Source organism: Poecilia mexicana, unplaced genomic scaffold, assembly GCF_051168715.1.
Source record: "Poecilia mexicana isolate PSO_F unplaced genomic scaffold, ASM5116871v1 scaffold_2, whole genome shotgun sequence".
Lineage (NCBI taxonomy): Eukaryota > Metazoa > Chordata > Actinopteri > Cyprinodontiformes > Poeciliidae > Poecilia > Poecilia mexicana.
In genome coordinates, this window is record NW_028263371.1 from 16,749,871 (window position 1) to 16,769,526 (window position 19,656).

The following is a 19,656-nucleotide window of genomic DNA, read 5'->3' on the forward strand; positions in this document are numbered from 1 at the left end:
GAACTAAAGACGGCTGGTGTGAATGCAGCCTAAAAAACTCAAGCTTCAACCAAAGCATGCTCACACAGTGGAGGGAGAACATCCCATGTTAAGAATTAATTCTCCAAAATCAGAGTTGTCACAATTACTGGAACTTTTACATGTCGAAAAATCATAGTGGATTCTAGAAACTCATGAAGCTGATGGCATGACCTAATTTCTGATCCACTGTGCTAATAAGTGACAACTTAGGCACACTCATGGAGCATTAAAATGACTATTTCTTAACTATCAAATGAACCTTGTATTTGAAAAGATAAATGAAAAAGTATTTCAGAACCCCAAGTGGGTTTGGATTGAACCAAGGGAAAAAATGCAGAAATGGACTTCATGGCCCCTTGATAAGCATGGCAGGGAATCTGTGATGCTGTGGGCCCATTTATCTTCAAAAGACTTAGTTAACATGCATGACATTATGAAACCAGGAGATTTCAAATAAAATTTTTACAAACTTTCCCAGTAAACTTCAAACGAGTCATCCCTCAGTCTTGACGAGTCGTGATACAGATCATAAACATATGGAAAAAGCAGCATGAAACCCAATCAACAGACAATGTGCCAGAAAAAAAAAACTGAAGAGGTCATAAGACAAAATTGACAGCAGGTGTTCAAACATTTGTGCCACTGGCAGAGCAGGATTTACAAGGATGTGGCCCCTTAGCCTGCAGCCACTTTTGGTGCTCTATCCATTAAGGAAAAGTGTGTTTACTAATGCAAATTACAGCACATTAACAGGTAGTCCTACATAGCAGCCAATAATTCCATGTTGTTCCCACAAAAAAATCTACTATAAATTCATAATTTTCTAATATTTACAATTTCTTTAAGTATTTGAAAATAAATAAACAAGTATGTTTATTTAAGTAAATTAGGCTGCATTAGGTAATACAACTCACCGATGACTTTTATACAAAGTACAATGTTTGCAAAAACACTTATTCATTAAAAAAAAGAAAGAAAAAGTCTTTGGGCCACCCCCAAAACTTGGGGCTCTGGGCTACTGCCCCTGTAAAGTCTAACCAAGCCCACTGGTGAGTTTATAGAACATGATTATCATTTATGATATCAGCTTACACTACTGCCATAAAAATCTTAAGTTTTGGTAATAAGACTTTACATATCTGTTATAGCGGAATTTTAATCATTTCAATATTTAACAATGTGGCAAGCTTGTCCTTAACAAGATTACAACAACAGCATGGTTAAAGTTGCATCACTCTACTGTCATGCCTCCCTCTCTGCAGTCACTATCCCTGCAAGTAGTCTGGATCAGACTTCCAGTCACTAAGGAAGACCAGATGTGCAGTGTGCATGACTCATGACGCGCTTTGTGCCATGCCCCTTTAATCTCTTCATCAACCTGCCAACTGTCACTGGGTCAAAGCGCACACATTTTACGGCCGGTTAATGTATGTTAGGGCGGCTGCAACAGGCAACGACAAACTCAGAACGAAACCCTGCTCCGTTTTTCTACCGTCACAAAACAACACTACTTAAATTCAAGGTGCTTTTAGGAAATGACTGCTTGTAGCCGAAATATTTACGGCGAACGGAACCACAACAGCACCACCAGCTCCAGAACTGACGCCAAGCTCTTCCCGCGTGCGTTTTGGAGCTGCGCGTGCGTGAGCGCGCGTGACAGGTCCTCAGGAGGAGTTGATTAGAAAGCCCGGCTGACCTGCGTTAGAAGAAGCGGCCACACAGAGGAAGAGAGCAGCAGCGGCACTTACTTTCCGATGACCTCGCAGAGCTCGTACACATCTTCAAACAGAATGTCGTCGTCCGCCATAGTCCGAGTCCGGCCGGGGATGAATTATCACCCACACCTCCACGAAATACAGACGTACCCCCAAACTGGTAACGCTCCTGGATGTGGTCACCGGAGGCCAGGGGCGGCTGACCGCTTCACAATAACAAACGACAGCACACCGGCTGCCTAAGAAGAGTTACAAAATAGCTTTCTTGTTCCCAGTTGTTGCCTCCGTCGTCGACCCCCCCCGCCCCCCAAAAAATAAGGCTGTGGTGCAGTTGGGGTGTCGGGACGAGGAGAGCTCAGCAGTCCAGTCTGAGAGCCCCCCCACCCCCGGTTCCGCCCCGCCTTTAGTTGAGCCTCCCGGTGTCTCAGAAAGCAAAGCTGTCAAACATGAGAAACTCTTCTTCTCCTGCTGCTGTGTCCGCTCCCTGACACTTTCCCTCGGCTCTGCATGTGGAGCTCAGAGAGGATGAGAAGCGGGAGCGGAGTCGGCGGACAGCGCCGCTCAGTCCATCAGAGTCGGGTTACAGCGCGGATCCAGGTGGGCTACGCTGGTCCCCACATCCACGGCTCTTTGCGTTACAGCTTCCCGGGATACGCGGACAGTCCACTCCTCCGGGTGAACTCCTCTTTACAGCGTCACACCCCGTCTCCGCTGCTCCAGCTGCACTTCTCAGTCCGTCGGTTCACCTCGCAGTCCTCCCGGCGTCGCCTGAGCGCTGCTCGGACGCTCTGCTCCGCGGAGCTTCCAGAAACCAACGCTCCTCCTACTCGGCAGTTATGAAACTGCTCCGTCGTCCTCCATCTTGGCGCGTGCCAGATACGCGGGGCTTTCGGTTCGGTCCTATACGGATTTGAGCCAACATGGTGGAGCTGCGGCGCCATATACGTCGCTCTAAAACCGCAGTTTCTCTGGACTTGATCAATGGACGGGAATAAAGTGGAATTCCCGGCCGGAAACATTAAGGACAGTGAGTTTACAAGTCTCTGGAACTGTTCTCTATGAAATAAGTAAGTTATCTCACTTTAGAAGAACCGTCTTCATATAGTCTGTGTGCTATAAAAAGGAGATTGAGAGGGTATAAAATATGACATTTTTAATACAAAACATAATGAGGTGTGTTAGTTTGGAAATATAATGTTTGAAAATGGTTACATTCCAAAAGCAACTATTTTTTTGTATCACATCCAACCTAAATATTTTTTATTAAAACTCCCCTGAAGGTTCAGTCAACCCTCAATAGCTGCATTTCCACTAACCATATAACTGCACAAATTGACATTTCAAAAATTAATTTGCTAAATGGAAATATGCCAATTTCGGGGGGGAAAAGTTTTTTTGATAAAAAAAAAAAGTTGTGGTGCTAGAATGAGGTGGGGGGAAGTGTTTTTTTTCTCTTTTTTGATCTTTTGAAATTCCTTTATTTTGTAAAACTTCGATGGAAAAGCTTTTTTCATCACATCACATGAGTCACATGATCAATAGCCAGATGTTGCCACTGGCGCAAACCACAAAGAAGAAGACGACAGGAAGTAGTTGGAGGATCATGGATCATGTTTTATAAACTTATTCACATGTGATTTTGACCACGCTTCATATTTAATGGAGACACCACAATTGCAACATTGTGCTTTTTCGACATCAGCGGAATATTTTGCACACATTTGCAATGGAAACGCAGCTACTCACATACACCATGTGGGATGCAGTAATTGCATCTGCAGAGCTTATTAATGAACTATTTTTCAGTCTAATGCCCCAAAGAATGTTTGCAAACGGCTTTATGGAGAAGTGTTGTAATACTGAAGCCAGAGCAGGAGCTTCTTAAAGAGACAGAGGCCCAAAGACTTTGTTATATTCATGACAGGTGTTATGTCATGTTTATGACAATGTCATGTCAGTCTTATGCACACCCCTTCAAATAGTGTTACCAATTTCTCTTAAGTCATATTTGATATATACACGATTTTCATGAGACCTGAAGGCAACATTGTACATATAATACATATGTATAAGGCTCCTTTAAATCACATAGGTACACTCCAATAAGGAGAATGCTTGTGCTGGATTTTACTTTGGAATGTAAGAGGAAAGCAGAAAAATTATCAAAAAAGTTGCATCATTTTCCTCCCAACCATGCACTACTTTGGTCTGTTGGTCTGTTACATAAAATCTTAGCGAAATATATATTTGTGTAGGTATATACAGTAAGAAGTGACAAAATATAAAAACACTCAAAACAAATTAATTTAGCAAGAAACGGTGAAACGCAATTGCTTTTACAGTTTGCGCTGAAACGATTGGCTTTAAGCTGTTTCTTCCACCTCCACAGCCTTTCGCCTGGAGCGTTATTCATCAGACGGCGCTTCTCATTTGCTACTGCATTGCTAATATTAGACTGCTGCGCTTAATGACATCTGTGCATGCAGTTCGCCGTTAATGGCCGATCAGTTTACCAAATGAACGACCCGGCTCTGCTCCCTGGTCTTGATGATGCGCAGATGTTATCACCATTTGATACAGTCATTGATTGGTTCCATTACGTTACAATCATTTGCAACGTTGCCATTTTTAGTTCCAAAGCCTCCTCCCTGTATGTCTGAAATGCAGGGGTGAAAGTAAGGGGGTACGGTAGGGTACTGCGTACCCCTAAAAGACTTAGTGGGGGTACGCAGTACCTGCAAGAGAGAGGAGCGGCTGTCTGCTGTAAAGAATCAATGGGTTCACTGTGCAGCCGTGACTGATTAGTTTTTCAAGAACAATCTAAAACACGACTTAATCAGTTAATAAATAACTTTTTTCCCATTTCATATAGTTTCTGAACTGTTCGTGCTTTACTAGAGCAGGGCTGCAACACGTCGATCGCGGAAGGTTTTGAGTTGATCTCGGCATTAGGAGACAAACTGAACGCCGCCAAGACGCTGAGACCAGGACGTCCTCCTCTGATTGGCTTATCAAAACGTTCACTGCCATTCTGTAGCAATTCAAGAGCTACCCAAATACCCCTGCTGAAATGTCTTCTGAAGACAGCTTCTGTCTGTTTACCCTCTGTGTGGGCATCTTCATGAAATGACCAGACTTCACTCATCACAACAAATTGAATAACGCAACAAGACTCTGGCTCTGTGACTGATACCGAGTCCATGAGGCTCATGATGTGTAGCTTGGCCAGTACTGATATACAGATTTTTGTGCATCATTACCAATCATTTGGTATTACCATTCCTGTCTTTAATGTTTCTTATGTCCTGTCACACTCCTCTTTGGTGGCTGGTGTTAAATTTTATATGCATATATTTGTTGCTATGGCTTCTCTTTTTTTCTCTCTTTCTGCAGGTGTAGAGAAACTTTAGGGGATTTTTTTTGGGACAACTATTCTCTCTGGTTTTAGATTCTGTGCAGCTGGAAGGACTTTTGCTACTACGGTTTCACATTTGGGTGCTTGTTATGACATGTAACCATAGCAACAGGGTGGTTTACAACAGGGAGCAGCTGGTTAACATAGTAGAAGCTCAAATGATACCTCAAAAATCAAAGATGAAGTGAAAATAATGTGCTGCGGCATTACGGACAATCCTTCATCTGACTGTCCTACAACAGGGTCAGAGGGTTCTCTAGATGTTATGTAACACAGACTGCTACAGGAGATCCTTCCTGCCAACATGCATCAGCTTCAAACTACAACTCTATGAAGAAAACACGAGTTACAACATTTCATTTCGCTTTGGGATTGATAAGGTATTTTTTGAACTGAAGTTCAATTACATTTTGGAACAACTTAGTAGCTTCACCTTTCTTTTCTCCAACTCTTTTCCTTTTCTTTTGGTTCGCCTGGTTTCCTTTCTTACATGTTTTGTTCTGGTTCCCTAATCAGTCTGTTCAGCCAGAATGAGTTTCACGACATTAATTAATTAGATTTTTTATTTTTTTTATTTTTTTTTATTTTAACACAGTAAACCTCTTTTTTAATTCCAGATTATTTGAGGGGCTGCAGTGGCCCCTGGGTAAACATTGGGCTCCCAAACCCCCGTAACACCAAACAACATGACCTAAAAGAAAGTCACTGTAGGCACAACATGGATAGATCTATGTTTCATTCACTCTGGTGGGTGACTCTATTGCCAGATGATTGCCTAATTAACGTCAAGTGAATAATTAAGCAGATTTAGTGAACGATGATGAGCTTGTTCTTTTATTTATGTTTTTTTTTTCTTTACAACAAAAAAGGATCTGGTGTAATTAAACGAGCCCCTCAGCAGTTTCCCTGTATGTGCTGGTTGAGCTCCCTCGATGTGGGTCTGCTTATTTAGCACAGAGTTCCTTTGTTTGTTTGGGCCACTGAAAACCTTCGGCGGCAGCCTGAGCCCTCGCAGACGATGGGAGGCTGCGTCACCTCACTGCGTTTTTTTTTTTTGCTAGGTTGTAAGCTCTGAACCTATTTGGCTTAGGACGGCAGAGAAATCAGGACATCAGAGAAAAATCTTATCTCTTACAAACACACTCTTCTAGTCTCAGCTGGAGAAGCGCTGGTATGTGTGCGTGTGTGTGTGTGTGTGTGTGGGTGTGTGTGTGCGTGTGTGTGTGTGTGTGTGTGTGTGTGTGTGTGTGTGTGTGTGTGTGTGTGTGTTACCCGGAGGTTCTTAGCCGCAGTCAGAAATCACAAACACGGAGAAGATTTGCTTGTCGGGTGATATTGGGGTCACAGCGGTATTGTGAAACCACGTGCGGTTACTTGCATGTTATCACAGCAGACACCAGCGTCTCCAGTGTTTCAAAGTTTCATTTTAAAATATGAATCGGAGAAAAACGGAGAGGTTAACAAAACAAACAAATAAAAGTACAGTAAATAATATTGTTGCACTTGACCCATTTAGCTCTTTAAAATAAAGTCTCCTGCAGCGGGGCTGGTCCTAAACTCCTTCAGCGTCAGAGGGACGCTGAACACAGCAGCAAACCGGTTCACCTGGCCAAGCTGGATAACATGACGTAATGCTGTGAGGCTTATCTCTGAAGGTTCAGTCTCATATTCCTAGACATAAATACGGAGAACGTCACAAACCGACACACAGTGCCAGAGTGCTTGGTGACAAACCATCCAATCAGAGCTGGACCAGCAGCTGGTTGAATTTTGTTTTCATGGCAACTTTCATGGAGTAGCTGTTATTATTGCTGTTAGTAAAATAAAAAAAAAGTAGAGGTGCACCGATTGCAGTTTTCTGGCCGATCACTGATATTTATAAAGCCAGACTGATTTTGGTCCACACCAATTTTAGGCCCAATTGTGCTCCAGTTTCCAAGCTTCCACCTCCCCCACTCAGCTCCTACAGACTAGCCAGCTGCAATTAGCAAACACCTGGTGGAACATCTGTTGAGCTCATTATAGGAGCTACTTCTCAGTGCAGTGCTGGTAAAACGTCATTAAAGGGTTAATAGAGAAACTATGTTATGATTTCCTGAAGCAGAGTTTCAGAAAGAGCAGGAGCTTCTTAAAGAGAGACAGTCACAACTTTAAGCCATTAAATTACAAAGTCAAATTTATCTTAAGTCATATTTGATATATGCAGCATTTTTATAGCAACTAAACGTAACAGTGACTTGACTGTGCTTTAAAATGGCTCCAAGTGTCTGGAAAACACATAATACTGTCCCATAAAGGAACAGAAGAATTAAAATCTGCATGGCCTCGAGTGAAAAAGTGATTAACCAAAATAAATCTGTGGAAGAAGCAGCTTTGGTCACATGATCCCCAAACTAATCTGCCTTTCTGCCTTTTGTTTGAAGAAATCTCAGATCACTGGTCCCACGCATATGCATAGCAGTGAGAGTATCATGTTGTGTGAACGTGTTTACATTTAAAATCGTGACAGAGGCAAATTCTTAAACATTGCAACATACAGTCATCTTTGAGAATGACAGGAGCCCCAAGCATTAGGGGCAAAACAAACCCCCCAAAAACATGCCAACATGTTTTTGCAATAGCCTAGTCAAAGCCCAGAGGACAAATTCTTGGAGAATTTGTGGTTTGACGTAAAAGCATTGTGGCAAACCAGCAGAGGTCATCCATCTCCAGAACAGGAGCCGTTCTGTCTTGACAATAAGGCCAATTTGACCTACAGCTGTAATTACTGCAAAGAGTTTTTACAGTGTTGTCCCTGGGCCGGCGGGGCGTGGACAGTCACTAATCCATTTTCCTCTTGCTGAGGAATTTAACAAAATGTTGAATACGCCAGAGGAGGTACGTACCTTACTAACAGCATGTAACCAGCAGTGGCAGCTCTAATTTGTAGATGTTATAACAGCTGATCAGGGTAGCTCCCATCAATTGTAGTGTTTCTATTAAAATATAAATTAAACTCACATGTGAATAAGTTTGTTCAGATGACGACTCATTAGCGACCGCAGTGACCGATGTAAACAGTTATATGAGATATATTCATAATACAGTGCTCATCACCAATCAGCCAATCAGAGGACACATCTGGGTCTTATTCAGGCAGTAGAGTTATAAGCCCCACCTACTTGAAAGTGGTTACATATGTGGCTTTTTGGAGATATTGTAGTTTGGAGAAACAGATTTTACATGTTGAAATGACAACTTTTTATGAACTGTGTGATGCAGAGAGACTCAGAGTTCTGGTGGAGCCAGCTGCATGTTGTCTGAAAAAAAAACAACATCTTCCTCCTGCCACTTCCTGTCGTCTTCTTTGTCATTTCTGCCAGTAGTAACATCCGGCTGTTGATCATATGACTCGTGTGATGTGAAGAAAGTGTTTCCACTGCAGTTTTGCGAAATGCACTAGTTTCAATATGTAATCAGCTCATACTAGCGCAAAAACCTTATTTTGAAAAATGTGAGCTTCATTCAAAACTGCTGATTTTCCACTAAGCATTTTGTTTCTTCTCGTACTTTCAGTTTGAGCAATTCTATGGTGGCTGAAAACATGCCAAGTCAGCAGTCTTCTACAGAACCCTGTCAGCCACAGCCTAACATTTCCACCTTAAGAATAATTCAGATCTCCTGACAAATCAAACTGTAGGTTTTCATTTTCCGTAAGCCGTAACGATGAGAAACAAAAGGCTTCAACCAGGACACACTCCAGATGGTGATGGCGTGTTGCTGCCCTGGGCGGCTCTCCCAGCAGGTCTCCTCTGAATGAAGAGACATGAGTGACAGTTTGCTTAAAGAGGCCACTCAGAGATCTGGGGGTGATTGTGTTCAATCCCTCTGAAGTGAAAGGAGGATGATCACAGATATTGTTGGAGCCCCTCAGCACTCCTGTGATCTGGAGGAAGTCATCTGCTCCCCCGGAGCGTCTGCTTTCAGAATCGCTCCCCTTTGCTTTTCTATTTAAAAAAAATCTGTCGTCTGAGGTCTATCTACATGTGATGTTTTGTGAACCATTAGATTTGGCTGGTAACACCTTCTGTTTTTCTTTTTTTTTTTGCAGCACTTCCACGTTAATTTGGTCCACTGACACAATTTATTTTTTGACAGGAAATCGTTTTGTACCTCTGTGAGTTACCACTCCTTGACAGGCTGCTTATTCAGACTAATATGAGACGCAGAACCAAAGCACAACAATATTTCCTTGTCTTATGAAAACACAACCTTATGAATTTAAAACGCTCTAAAGCCAGAGGAGAAAAGGTTGACTACCTGTTTCTTCATTGACACCAGCTTGAAAAAAAAAATCTTTTGCTGTGTAGTTTGAGGGCAGATGATTATTTCACTTAAAGCAACAAATTACCGGCAGACATTATTTTAGGAAAGCAGATTATTCTAATTTTCTGATGTGGGGCTCTATCAAGACATCTTGAGCAGTTAATATCTTCCCTTCAGATGATACAGTATGTTTATTTATTTAAGGATCCCCACTGTTCTTACTGGCTCCACTACAGACATTTCAATAAAATCTTTATGTTGGAGTTGAATGTTTATGGTGAAGGGGGCATATTTACCACCACCAATCACAAAAGAGCACAAAACAGACATAGATTCAGTCGGGACCAAATAGTTTGAATGCAATAAAACATTTCAGAAACCAAGAAAAACACTAGACAAAAGTAACGAACTTTGACAGGATTGAAAAAAACAAAATCTTTTTACAGTGGCAAGATAAGAACTGTGTGAAAACAGGAAGTATGACTGCATTAGTATTATGTAAAATCCTCCATTCAGCTCCTTCAGACTAGCCAGCAACAATTAGCAAACACCTGATAGACCTGCACACTCATTACAGGAGTTACCTTTCAGTATAACACTAGTAAAAATGTTGTTAAAGGGTTAACAGAGGAGCCATATTGTGATGACTTCCTGAGGGCGGAGCTTCAGAAAGAGCAGCAGCTTCTTAAAGAGACAGAGGCCTAATTCCAAGCCATTAAATTGCAACGTCAAATTTCTTTTCAGCCATATTTGATATATGCAGCATTTTTATAACATCTGAAGGTGACAGTTACTTGATTGTGCTATAAAATGGCTCTATGTGTCTGGAAAACACAATACTTCTGCTTTAAATGTTTGCAATATGATCTGCACAACAACACTTCCGGGTTGTTTGACAATGCCAAACAACCTGGACCTCAGTGCTCATCTGACTGAATGCAGGACGTCTTCAGCCGCTCCACAGTGAAGGAAGATCTGTTTATCTTTCTGTGCTACTGGCTTGTAAGTTCAACACATCATGTGCTTCCAACATGGCGTAAAGAATTCATGCTCAGCGCATTGCGGCTCCAGATGCTGCTTAGTGTTTGCAGCACAAATTGTTTCCAGACACACAGCGCATTAATATTTAATTTACTTGTTTTAGAAACAACTGTATTTACTCTCTCTTCAAACAGCCCATCAGCGACGGCTGCGTCTGATGCGTGATTGGCTCCGGAGCACATCACAGATGCAGATCTTCAGATCTTCTTGACGATACCCTCTGCTGGGTTTGGTTCTGGAACATTAAGCGTTGCCTCTAGCTGAGGTCTGAAGCAGAGCTTGTTCTACTTTTCAGGAGCAGAGTAAACAGAACTCCCGCAGTAGAAGGCTTCAGGAAAAACAACGTGTGCAGACTTCAACATCCTCCGGTGTCAGTGTGCGTCTTTCCTCTAATACTCTGACCGTTCCCTGTAGCCTGAGAGCTGAGAACAAGAAGACGATTACTTCAACTTCATATCCCTGGCAGTGCCACAATAAATTTAGTGTTTGGTCTGTTGAAATGTACTTTGGCAGCACAGATCCATTTCTGCACTCTTTGAAAATTGAGATTCTGAAGCTTTTAGCACTTAAAAAAAAATCCTATTGATTTCTCTTAGCAATCAAAAGACATTGTGGCAGAGGTTTTATGGTCAAGTGTTTTGTCTATCCTCCCTTAAGACTTGCTGACAACTCGGGGTGCCCAAGACAGTGACCTGCATTGACCAGGTCACTCTTGGAAAAGAGGTTTCTAATCTCAATGAGCTATTTTCCTGGTTAAATAAAGGATACATACACTGTACCTTGAAAATGCCTCCACCAACAGTGCATAAAGCATTGGTTTCAGCTGTTAAGTTATCAACATAATGTGTTAAATCTTCAATGTAGCGTGTTATATAAAAGAAAAAGGGTCATAGTGCTTTGCTACTAATTGACAATATACAATATACCATGACGACTACATAACAGGATCTCACATTTCACATGTTAGGGAAAAGTTTTAATAAAACTAAAATTGCGACAGAGGGAGAAGTAGGTCAGTTATGCTAGCTTGACTTTGACAATCTTACACGTAGATGAGCTGCAGAATTCAGTGAGTTTTGGTTGTAAGTCGTTAAAAAACGACTTACAACCAAGAAGACAGACGTGGATGACAGACAGTGTGGTGTGTTGCCCTGTGACGGCAAACTAGAGTTTTTAAAGCAACAGAGGCAGAATTTTAAGCTGACAGATTACAAAGTAGCGTTTTTTAAAGACCCATTTGATATATACAACATTTATTTTAACAACTGAAGCTAACAGCTTCTTGATAGTGTTATAAAATGGCACTATGTGGCTGGAAAATACATAAAACTTTAAAGATAAAATCAAAAACCACAGAGGACAACATTTGTGTCTCGTTCCCCGCTTTCCTTTCCAAACCTCACAGGATGAACAGATTCCAAGAAGAACCAGGAACACTGACCAGAATCCCCAGTGCCTGACAAGACTGCTGTAAGAGGCAGTGGGAGGAGGAGAAGAGTGGGGGGGTTGGCTGTGGTCCCTCTAATGTTATTAACAAAAACAGAATTCAATCCTGGTTAACATGGGCTGGATCAATGGACCTCGCAGCCCGCAGAATGGATGAATAATCGGGTTAGCAGCGGCGCTGACACGATGAATGAAAGGCGAGCCCGGTGCTTGTGTGCGCTTCGTCCGTCCGTCCGTTCATTTATGGATGGGAGTTAGTACAAAGGCAACAGGCAGCTCATCCGTCAGGCTGACTGCTGCAGAGGGGCCGTCTGCAGAGAGCTTATCAGCGGAAGTGGAGATCGGAGGAGCAACGAGATCAATGGCAAACTCCGGTGTGTGTGTGTGTGTGTGTGTGTGCTTTCTTTTCTTTAGAGCCCTGGAGTCCAGAGGAACAACATCTCCCTCAACCTAAACATGTCCCACAAAGCATGTGAATGCTGGAAGGAAGTGAATAAAAATCATTTCACTGGTCTTCCCTTCTTCAGGCAGCAGAGCACGGTCCACAGCTGGACTCCATCACGGCTCCCCTCAGAGGCGTCACCACATTTCACACCCAGCAGCAGCAGCTGCCTGCCAGCTTCCTCCTCAAAGGCCGTCGTGTCTTCATGGGGTCGGGTGGAAACACGGCGTGAAACGGGCCGACCTGCTGCAGCTACCGGAGCCGATACGAGCCGCCGTCACGTCCTGGGAGGACAACAGAACAGAACCGGAGTCTGTGGTACCTTTTATTGTTCTGCTGAATTAAATTTGACTCCCAGGTGGAACGGTTCTCGACGGTTTAGTTTCTGCAGTGAGAAAAAAACCCAGCCTGGAGGTCGTTCGTCTCAAGACGCCGGGTGAGGCGAAAGACATGCTAACGAAATGGCAGAGAGACGCTTGTTGCCATGTAGCAGAGATAAAACCGTTTCATTGGGCTGCATGAAGACGTGCGATTGATCTGAACATTTTAAGGCGTTAATATTACATAATCTAACTCTCTGTTTTGACCTGAGAGCTCCTCTCCCACGGAGGGTTAACTTAGTTCCCAAACTTTTCCACGCCGCGGACCCACAAGCAGCATTAGCTTCTCCTTTGCAAGCAATGTGACAAAATGTGTAAAGAAACATTGAATTCCACTGTTATTTACTATTCAATAATTATTGTTTTAGCATAAACAACTGATTTTAGTTGGCAATCATTTCTGACATGGAAACTTTTGATCAGGTAACAAATTCAGACTTTGTTAATCTGATGTTGAATATCTTACCAGACACAGCTTCCCACCACAATAAGGATATATGGAATATTTTTATATTATTATTATTATATTATTATCACACACACACACACACACACACACACACACACACACACACACACACACACACACACACACACACACCTGGTACCATGCAGTAGGTAGCAGAATGAAATTATGGAAGTAATTCAGTAAAACAGAACTTACGAGGAGGAACCCAGTGGCACAGAGATCCAAACAGGAAGTAAACAAACGAAGGTGGTAAGGAACAGGAAGCTAACATGAGAACCCTGACAAAGACCTGAGAAAACCAAAGGCTTTATGTTCTATGGGGGGTATTAGAGGGAACGCTGACAGATGTTTAGTAGAGAAATAACACAAGGAGAGACAATTAAAAAGAAAATCACTGGACACAAACTGAACTAGAAGTACAAGAATCGGTTCGGTTCAGTTTAGTTCTACAGCACCAATTCACAAGTGTCATCTTGAGGAGCTTTACGAAAAAAAATCATAGCAATTCAGTCATCCGTACATTCTAATTGATGCTATACATCAGTTTATTATTCAGATTAGTTTAAAACCTTTTCTATCTAAGCAAACCCAGCAGATTGCACCGAGCCGTTGACTTGCAGATTCACTCCTCCTGGACGAACACGTAGATACAATCGTTTGTGTTGTGTGGAGGACAGCAATCCCTCATACAGAGCATGCACGGAGCGACAGTGGGGGAGAAAAACTTCCCTTTAATAGGAAGAAATGTCCAGCAGAACCAGAACAGAAATGGACGAACTGATGTAGGATTACTGTGGATGTTCAATAAAGAGTTAAGAGCAGGAGAGGAAAGCAGTTAGTCATATAACTTCATACCAATTTAATGTTTATGACGTTTTGATTGGTGATTTGTGTTTTTGTGTTTAATGACATAAAGCACTTTGAAATGCCTTGCTGCTGAAATGTGCTGTACAAATAAAATTTGATTGATTGATTGATGACATCACCAACTCCAGGAAACTGTCACAGGTAAACACAAAGTCTAGAAAAACGACTGAGAGGAAACAAAGAGTTAAAGGGGCAGTGTTATGTTTTCCAGGCACATAGTGCCATTTTATAGAACAATCAAGTAATTATGTTGTTAATTCAACTTAGTAAAAGAAACTGAGTCTGTCTCTTTAAGAAGCTCCTGCTCTTTCTGAAACTCCACGATTTCACTCCTCTATTAACCCTTTAACAACATGTTTACCAGCGTTGCACTGCGAAGTAGCTCCTATAATGAGCTCAGCAGATGCTCAGGTCCACCAGGTGTTTGCTAATTGGTGCCGGCTAGTCTGAAGGAGCTGATTGGGAGAGTGAGGGGGGGAGGAGGCTGCTCTATATGCCGAAAACTCAGAAGCTTGGAAACTGCAGCTCAGAGGAGGAGCTTCATCCTCGATCCAGTGCTGCACAACTGAATGCTTGTCATGGAGATTAAAGGATTTCTTAAACATGCATGATAGAATCAAAGCAACACTGTAGCTATGTTTTCATGAGTGGATAACATTATAATATAAAGATGAAAAAAGTAAAATTTACATAATACTTCCCCTTTAAGAGTTGAAATCATTCTTAACAAAATTAATGCAAATCGGAGAGTAGTAGAAGAAGAAAGTGAAGGGAAAAAAGCGGTCAGCTTGTCCTCCAGCTGATGGCAGCAGAGTCACACAAATGAATACACAAAGAAAAACTGGGATCAACATCACTAACGCCTACTGGATCTAGAACATGAACACAATCCCATAGTAAGCGAAGTGATGTTAGATTACAGACGTAAAGTGATTTTCCTTCAGCTAAAACTTTATTTCTTTATCTAATCTCCCAGCCATCTGTTGGCAGTCCACCAGGCGCCGCCACTTTAAGATCTAAAGTTTCCTTTTAGCGAGCAGCTTTGTCACAAATACAGACGTTAACATATGGCGGCAAAAGCTTTCATTTGTTCAGTCTGACTTAATGTGCAATTATAATCAGTGCCGTTATTTTCCTTCATAAACGAGTTATTGTTTGATCACAGGAACGATTAATTGGAGATTAAATGAAAAGGTTCACAAAAAAGATTCCAAGAGTGGAGGAAGAGGAGCGACGAGAGAGAGAGGACAATTAAAAAACAGGAGAAAATAAAAAGAGTCATATCTAAACACAACAAATGTGTGATTGGGCCGTTGGTGCATCTGTGCCTGCGAAGTGCTAATGGGCCTTTGGAGCCGCGCTCATCAGCGGAGGCTAATGAAGCATTTTGAGTGTGTGCAAGCATGAGAGTATCTATTTGTACAATTAACCTACTGGGGCAAAAAGATTCCCGTCAGACGGTTATTGATACAGAATATTCCTCTGGACACCCTGAAGTGAGTCAGCCCTAATGAAACCACATGACTTCCTTTTCATTACGCAGAACTAAACAACTCCTTACTCCCCCGTGTTTTAGAGAGGAAGTTGAATTTATTTCTGAGTGGGTCGATTCATTTTTGAACCCGAGTGTCTGAATGCTCGTCCTGCAAGTTTTAGTCGTTTCCCTTTTTCACCCTAAATGTGAAACGTGAAGCGTTAGCTCATCAGACGTCGACAGCCCGCGAAGATAAAAGTCACAACTGAAAAGGTCGGTGCTGTTTGGTGCGTCGTGGTCAAACGTTGATCGTGTCAGTATCTGTGTTTCCGTCCCGAATGTGCACAAAACTTTGTCAACTTTGTCGGTTGGTGATCATATGATGCAAAAAAAGTCTTTCTGTTGCAGTTTTGCAGGGAAAAAAAAAATCAATGCAACCAACGAAGAAAACCATCTCATCTGAGTGGCAAAACTTATCAAAAAACAAGAGATTTTTTTTCTCAACATTGGAACGAGAAAAAATGTCAGCAAAACTTTATCTATATGCAGATAATGTCAAAAAAACATCCAGTGTTTCTTAATTAAAATCACACACGAATAAGCTCGTACTCATCATAAGTCATAAGAAAACATGCCACGCCATCATCCTCCAACAACTTGCCATCAGTTTCTTCTTCATGGTTTTTGGACCAGTGGTAGAGTTTTTTTCAAAATTGGCTCATTTCTGTCAAGCAAATTTTTTTTTCAAAATGTCAAATTGCGCAATTTAATGGTCAATGGAGATGCAACTAGCGATGACCGTCTTCTCTTCACCACTTCTTCCTCACTAGCTCCAAATAACTTTTTTTTTCCAGTGCAGAGGAGCAGCATCTGTTTCTATAAAGCAGTTCTCATCTGATTGTAGGCCCGTCGATTGAACAGCTGATCAACCGGCTCATGCCTTCCCCTTTGCTTGTTCGCTGAATCGATTTGCCTGCACTGGCAGGCATAACACCAGCCCCAACCACGACTCAGCAGAACTCGCTGGCTTGCATCCAAACACTCAAACTCCAAGTGGCAGAACTGAAAACTCCCAGACAGACATGAAGCTTTAGAGAAGTCCTGCCTGCTCCCCGTCTGTCCATTAGCATCAGCAGCGTGTCGCTGCAGCTGCTCTCTCCTCCTCAGGATTAACTCTGATACGTTTCCTCGGTTGCAAGCCCCTTACCATGACAGCCACCCTGGAGACGCCACAGGTGCATGAGGATATTATAATCTTCTGATCCTGTGAAAAGCTCCCCTGTTCATTCGATTTGCTGTAATTGCAACAAAGTGCCAAGGTATGATGGAATGTATTTGATGTGTCCTTAGAGAAAAGCGCACACACCCCCATGCGCACACACACACACACACACACACTGATCACAAAGGAATCCTAGTGATGCGTTTGGACCCACCGCCGGCCTGGGGAGACCACGCATCTTAGTGTTTATTTTTAGTGAGATTATCTCCTTATGTTCTCAGCCTGAGGCTTTGCCAGTCTGTCTCCGTTCGCAAAATCTTTTCCTTCATCGCCGTTGTTATAATAACATAATAATAAAGTCATCCATACGCAGCATGAATAAAAACGATGCTGCTTTGGAATGTTGGCTCTTCATAATCTTGAGTTTATTCGTTGTGCTGCATGCTGAGCTGGACGATATGGATATACAAGATAAAAACTGAGATAGCAGTTTCAAATCAGTCAATATTAATGATTATCAATTAGGTTTTTTGTTTAAAATATCTGAAATGTTACCAAACTGGTGAGGTGACCTTTCCTGTTCTAGCCACAGTTTTAACTCAACGCCAGTTTGTTATTTTTCAGCAGTGATGAGTCAAGTTGGCAAAACCGCACGTTACTCAGCAGGTTGTTGCTAGGTAACCAAACAGGAAGTGAGTTAGTTGATGCCACCAAGTTTTCTTAGCTGGATGTGAGAGGCTGAGCAGCTAAAGCCTTTCCTCTGCCTACATCCCCCAGAATGCTGTGCGGCTCTGGATCAGAGTTTAGTGAAATGATTGAACATTCGATTGGACGATACATTTTTATCAATGGCGATAAATATTACCATTGATTTAGAATATAATACACTTTGCTGATCCCCAAGGGGAAAGTGCTTATTAATTAACAAGCTAGTCCATCCAAGGTGTAAAATATTAATAATACAAATATGTAAGTAATTCAAATATGACTGAAAATAAATAAATAAATAAATTGCCTAGACCTAGCTACATGGCAAAAGTCTAGATCCTGGCCGTTCTCTCTGGGTACATGGCCTGGGGACCAGGAGGATGTCCCGTCAGACCGTTAGATACAGAAACAACACAACCTGAAGTAAGCGGTGTTCACAAGTTCCCTTTTGTAAATGGGAATACCTTTCCAAGAACAACATTGGTGCTCGTGGCGCTACGAATGTTATGCCATGCAGTCACAGCTTCACAATTACCTATTATATATATATATATATATATATATATATATATATATATATATATATATATATATATATATATATATATATATATATATATAATCTTTATTATCACAGCAGCAACACAAGCTTTTATTGCGATAAAATTCTAGGTTTATGTCTCCCACCTGTAGTTCATATTACTTCAAGCTCTTGTTTAGATTGTTTCAGGTTAATTCTGCTGGAAAATCATCTTAAACATCTTGCCTCCCTGAGCTGCATCTGGGCCCACAGCGAGCACCCGCCTCACACACACCCACACACACACACACTGAAGCTCATCAGGCTCTATACTTTACCTCAGAAAATGCCCAATATGGAAATAATGGCATCAGGAAAAAAAGAAAAAAAACAAGGCCATCTTCCAGTTGCAACACAGCTAAGCATGAGTCAGTTAAAGGACAAACTACCACATCTCGTTCTCTCTCTGCTGCACATGTAAAGGAGGCTGCACATGTAAAGGAGGAATCAAAGTTTTTGCAGGAAAAAGTGAAAATTGGAATGGTTCGAATATGTTCATACACCGACGTTCACGTTCGGACTCTGAAACGGCCGCGTCGGAACTGAAAACAAAAACAAGGTGGGGTCGGGGTCGTTAGAGATCACAGGAGATTCTCCATGCTGGAGTATTTCCACAGAGCAGAGCAGTAAGAACAGCCCAGATCTGCTGCTGCAGCTGCATCTCAAAACACTTTATCTCTCTCTGCCCGGGCTGCTGCCTCTCTGCCTGCTCTGAAGGGAACAAAGCTATTAAAAACTGCACACATGCATGCACACAGAGCTGCATGCTGGACGCTCAGGCCCCCCTGCGCAGGCAGTCATTCACCCGGACCGGCTGTCAAATTGAGATTGTGGCTCTTTTGGACCCAACATGTCACCAGGAACATTTCTTCCAGAAATAATAAAAAAAATGAGTAGCAGCTCAGCTGTGACCTTGAGGATCTGTCTTATTAATCTTAGTCTGCTCAGAAAATCGGCTTTGGACAGAGAAAAAACATGTTTGGTCATAGAGAAAATCAACACTGATGTTAAAACGAATTTCGCCTCTTTCAGATTTACTCGAAGTGGTCAGATCGATACAAAATATTAATAATATTTAATATTATTAAATATAATAATATTATATTATTATAATTATTATTATAATATTATAATCCTATAATATTATAGGATTGATACTAGCGTGGTAATATTCATACTTTATTGGTTGTTTTTGGTATTGTAGTTTCTCAACTACCTCAAAAAAATTGTTCAAGCAGGAAAAGATGCACACAGGTATGTTTTTAGTCTTTCTGTTGTTTCTGTTTATTATGTTAATATGCTAAAGGATTTTGCAGACACAAATAAACTTTGTCCAAATTCTGTCCTACGTTTTTACAAAACATTTTAAAGGACTCAGTATCGGCTCATTTTTCAAAGTCATTTTCACCATGTTGTTCCTGCTTTTAGAAATGTCAGAGTTCCAAACCAAATATTTAATTAACATTTATTAAATTTAAATAAAATTAAATTTAAATATTTAGTTTACAACTCTATATCACCGTCTCTCCCGTGTTACCTCATTCCTCCACGCTCACACAACTACGGGTTAC

At 41.7% G+C, this 19,656-nt stretch overlaps 1 protein-coding gene across 5 annotated transcripts in view; it reads right to left on the reverse strand.

The window, feature by feature from the left end:
- Positions 1-2,527, reverse strand: part of caska (calcium/calmodulin-dependent serine protein kinase a) — a 143,709-nt gene extending 141,182 nt beyond the window's left edge. For 4 of the 5 annotated variants that reach the window (XM_088012061.1, XM_015006268.2, XM_088012058.1 and 1 more), the window contains exon 1: positions 1,770-2,524. In XM_088012061.1, coding sequence (XP_087868187.1) covers positions 1,770-1,828 — 59 coding nt within the window. In that variant the 5' untranslated portion in view covers positions 1,829-2,524. Of the gene's footprint in view, positions 1-1,769 lie in introns of all 5 variants that reach the window. The other variant, XM_088012064.1, reaches the window with a different exon arrangement.
- Positions 2,528-19,656: the final 17,129 nt, after the last annotated feature.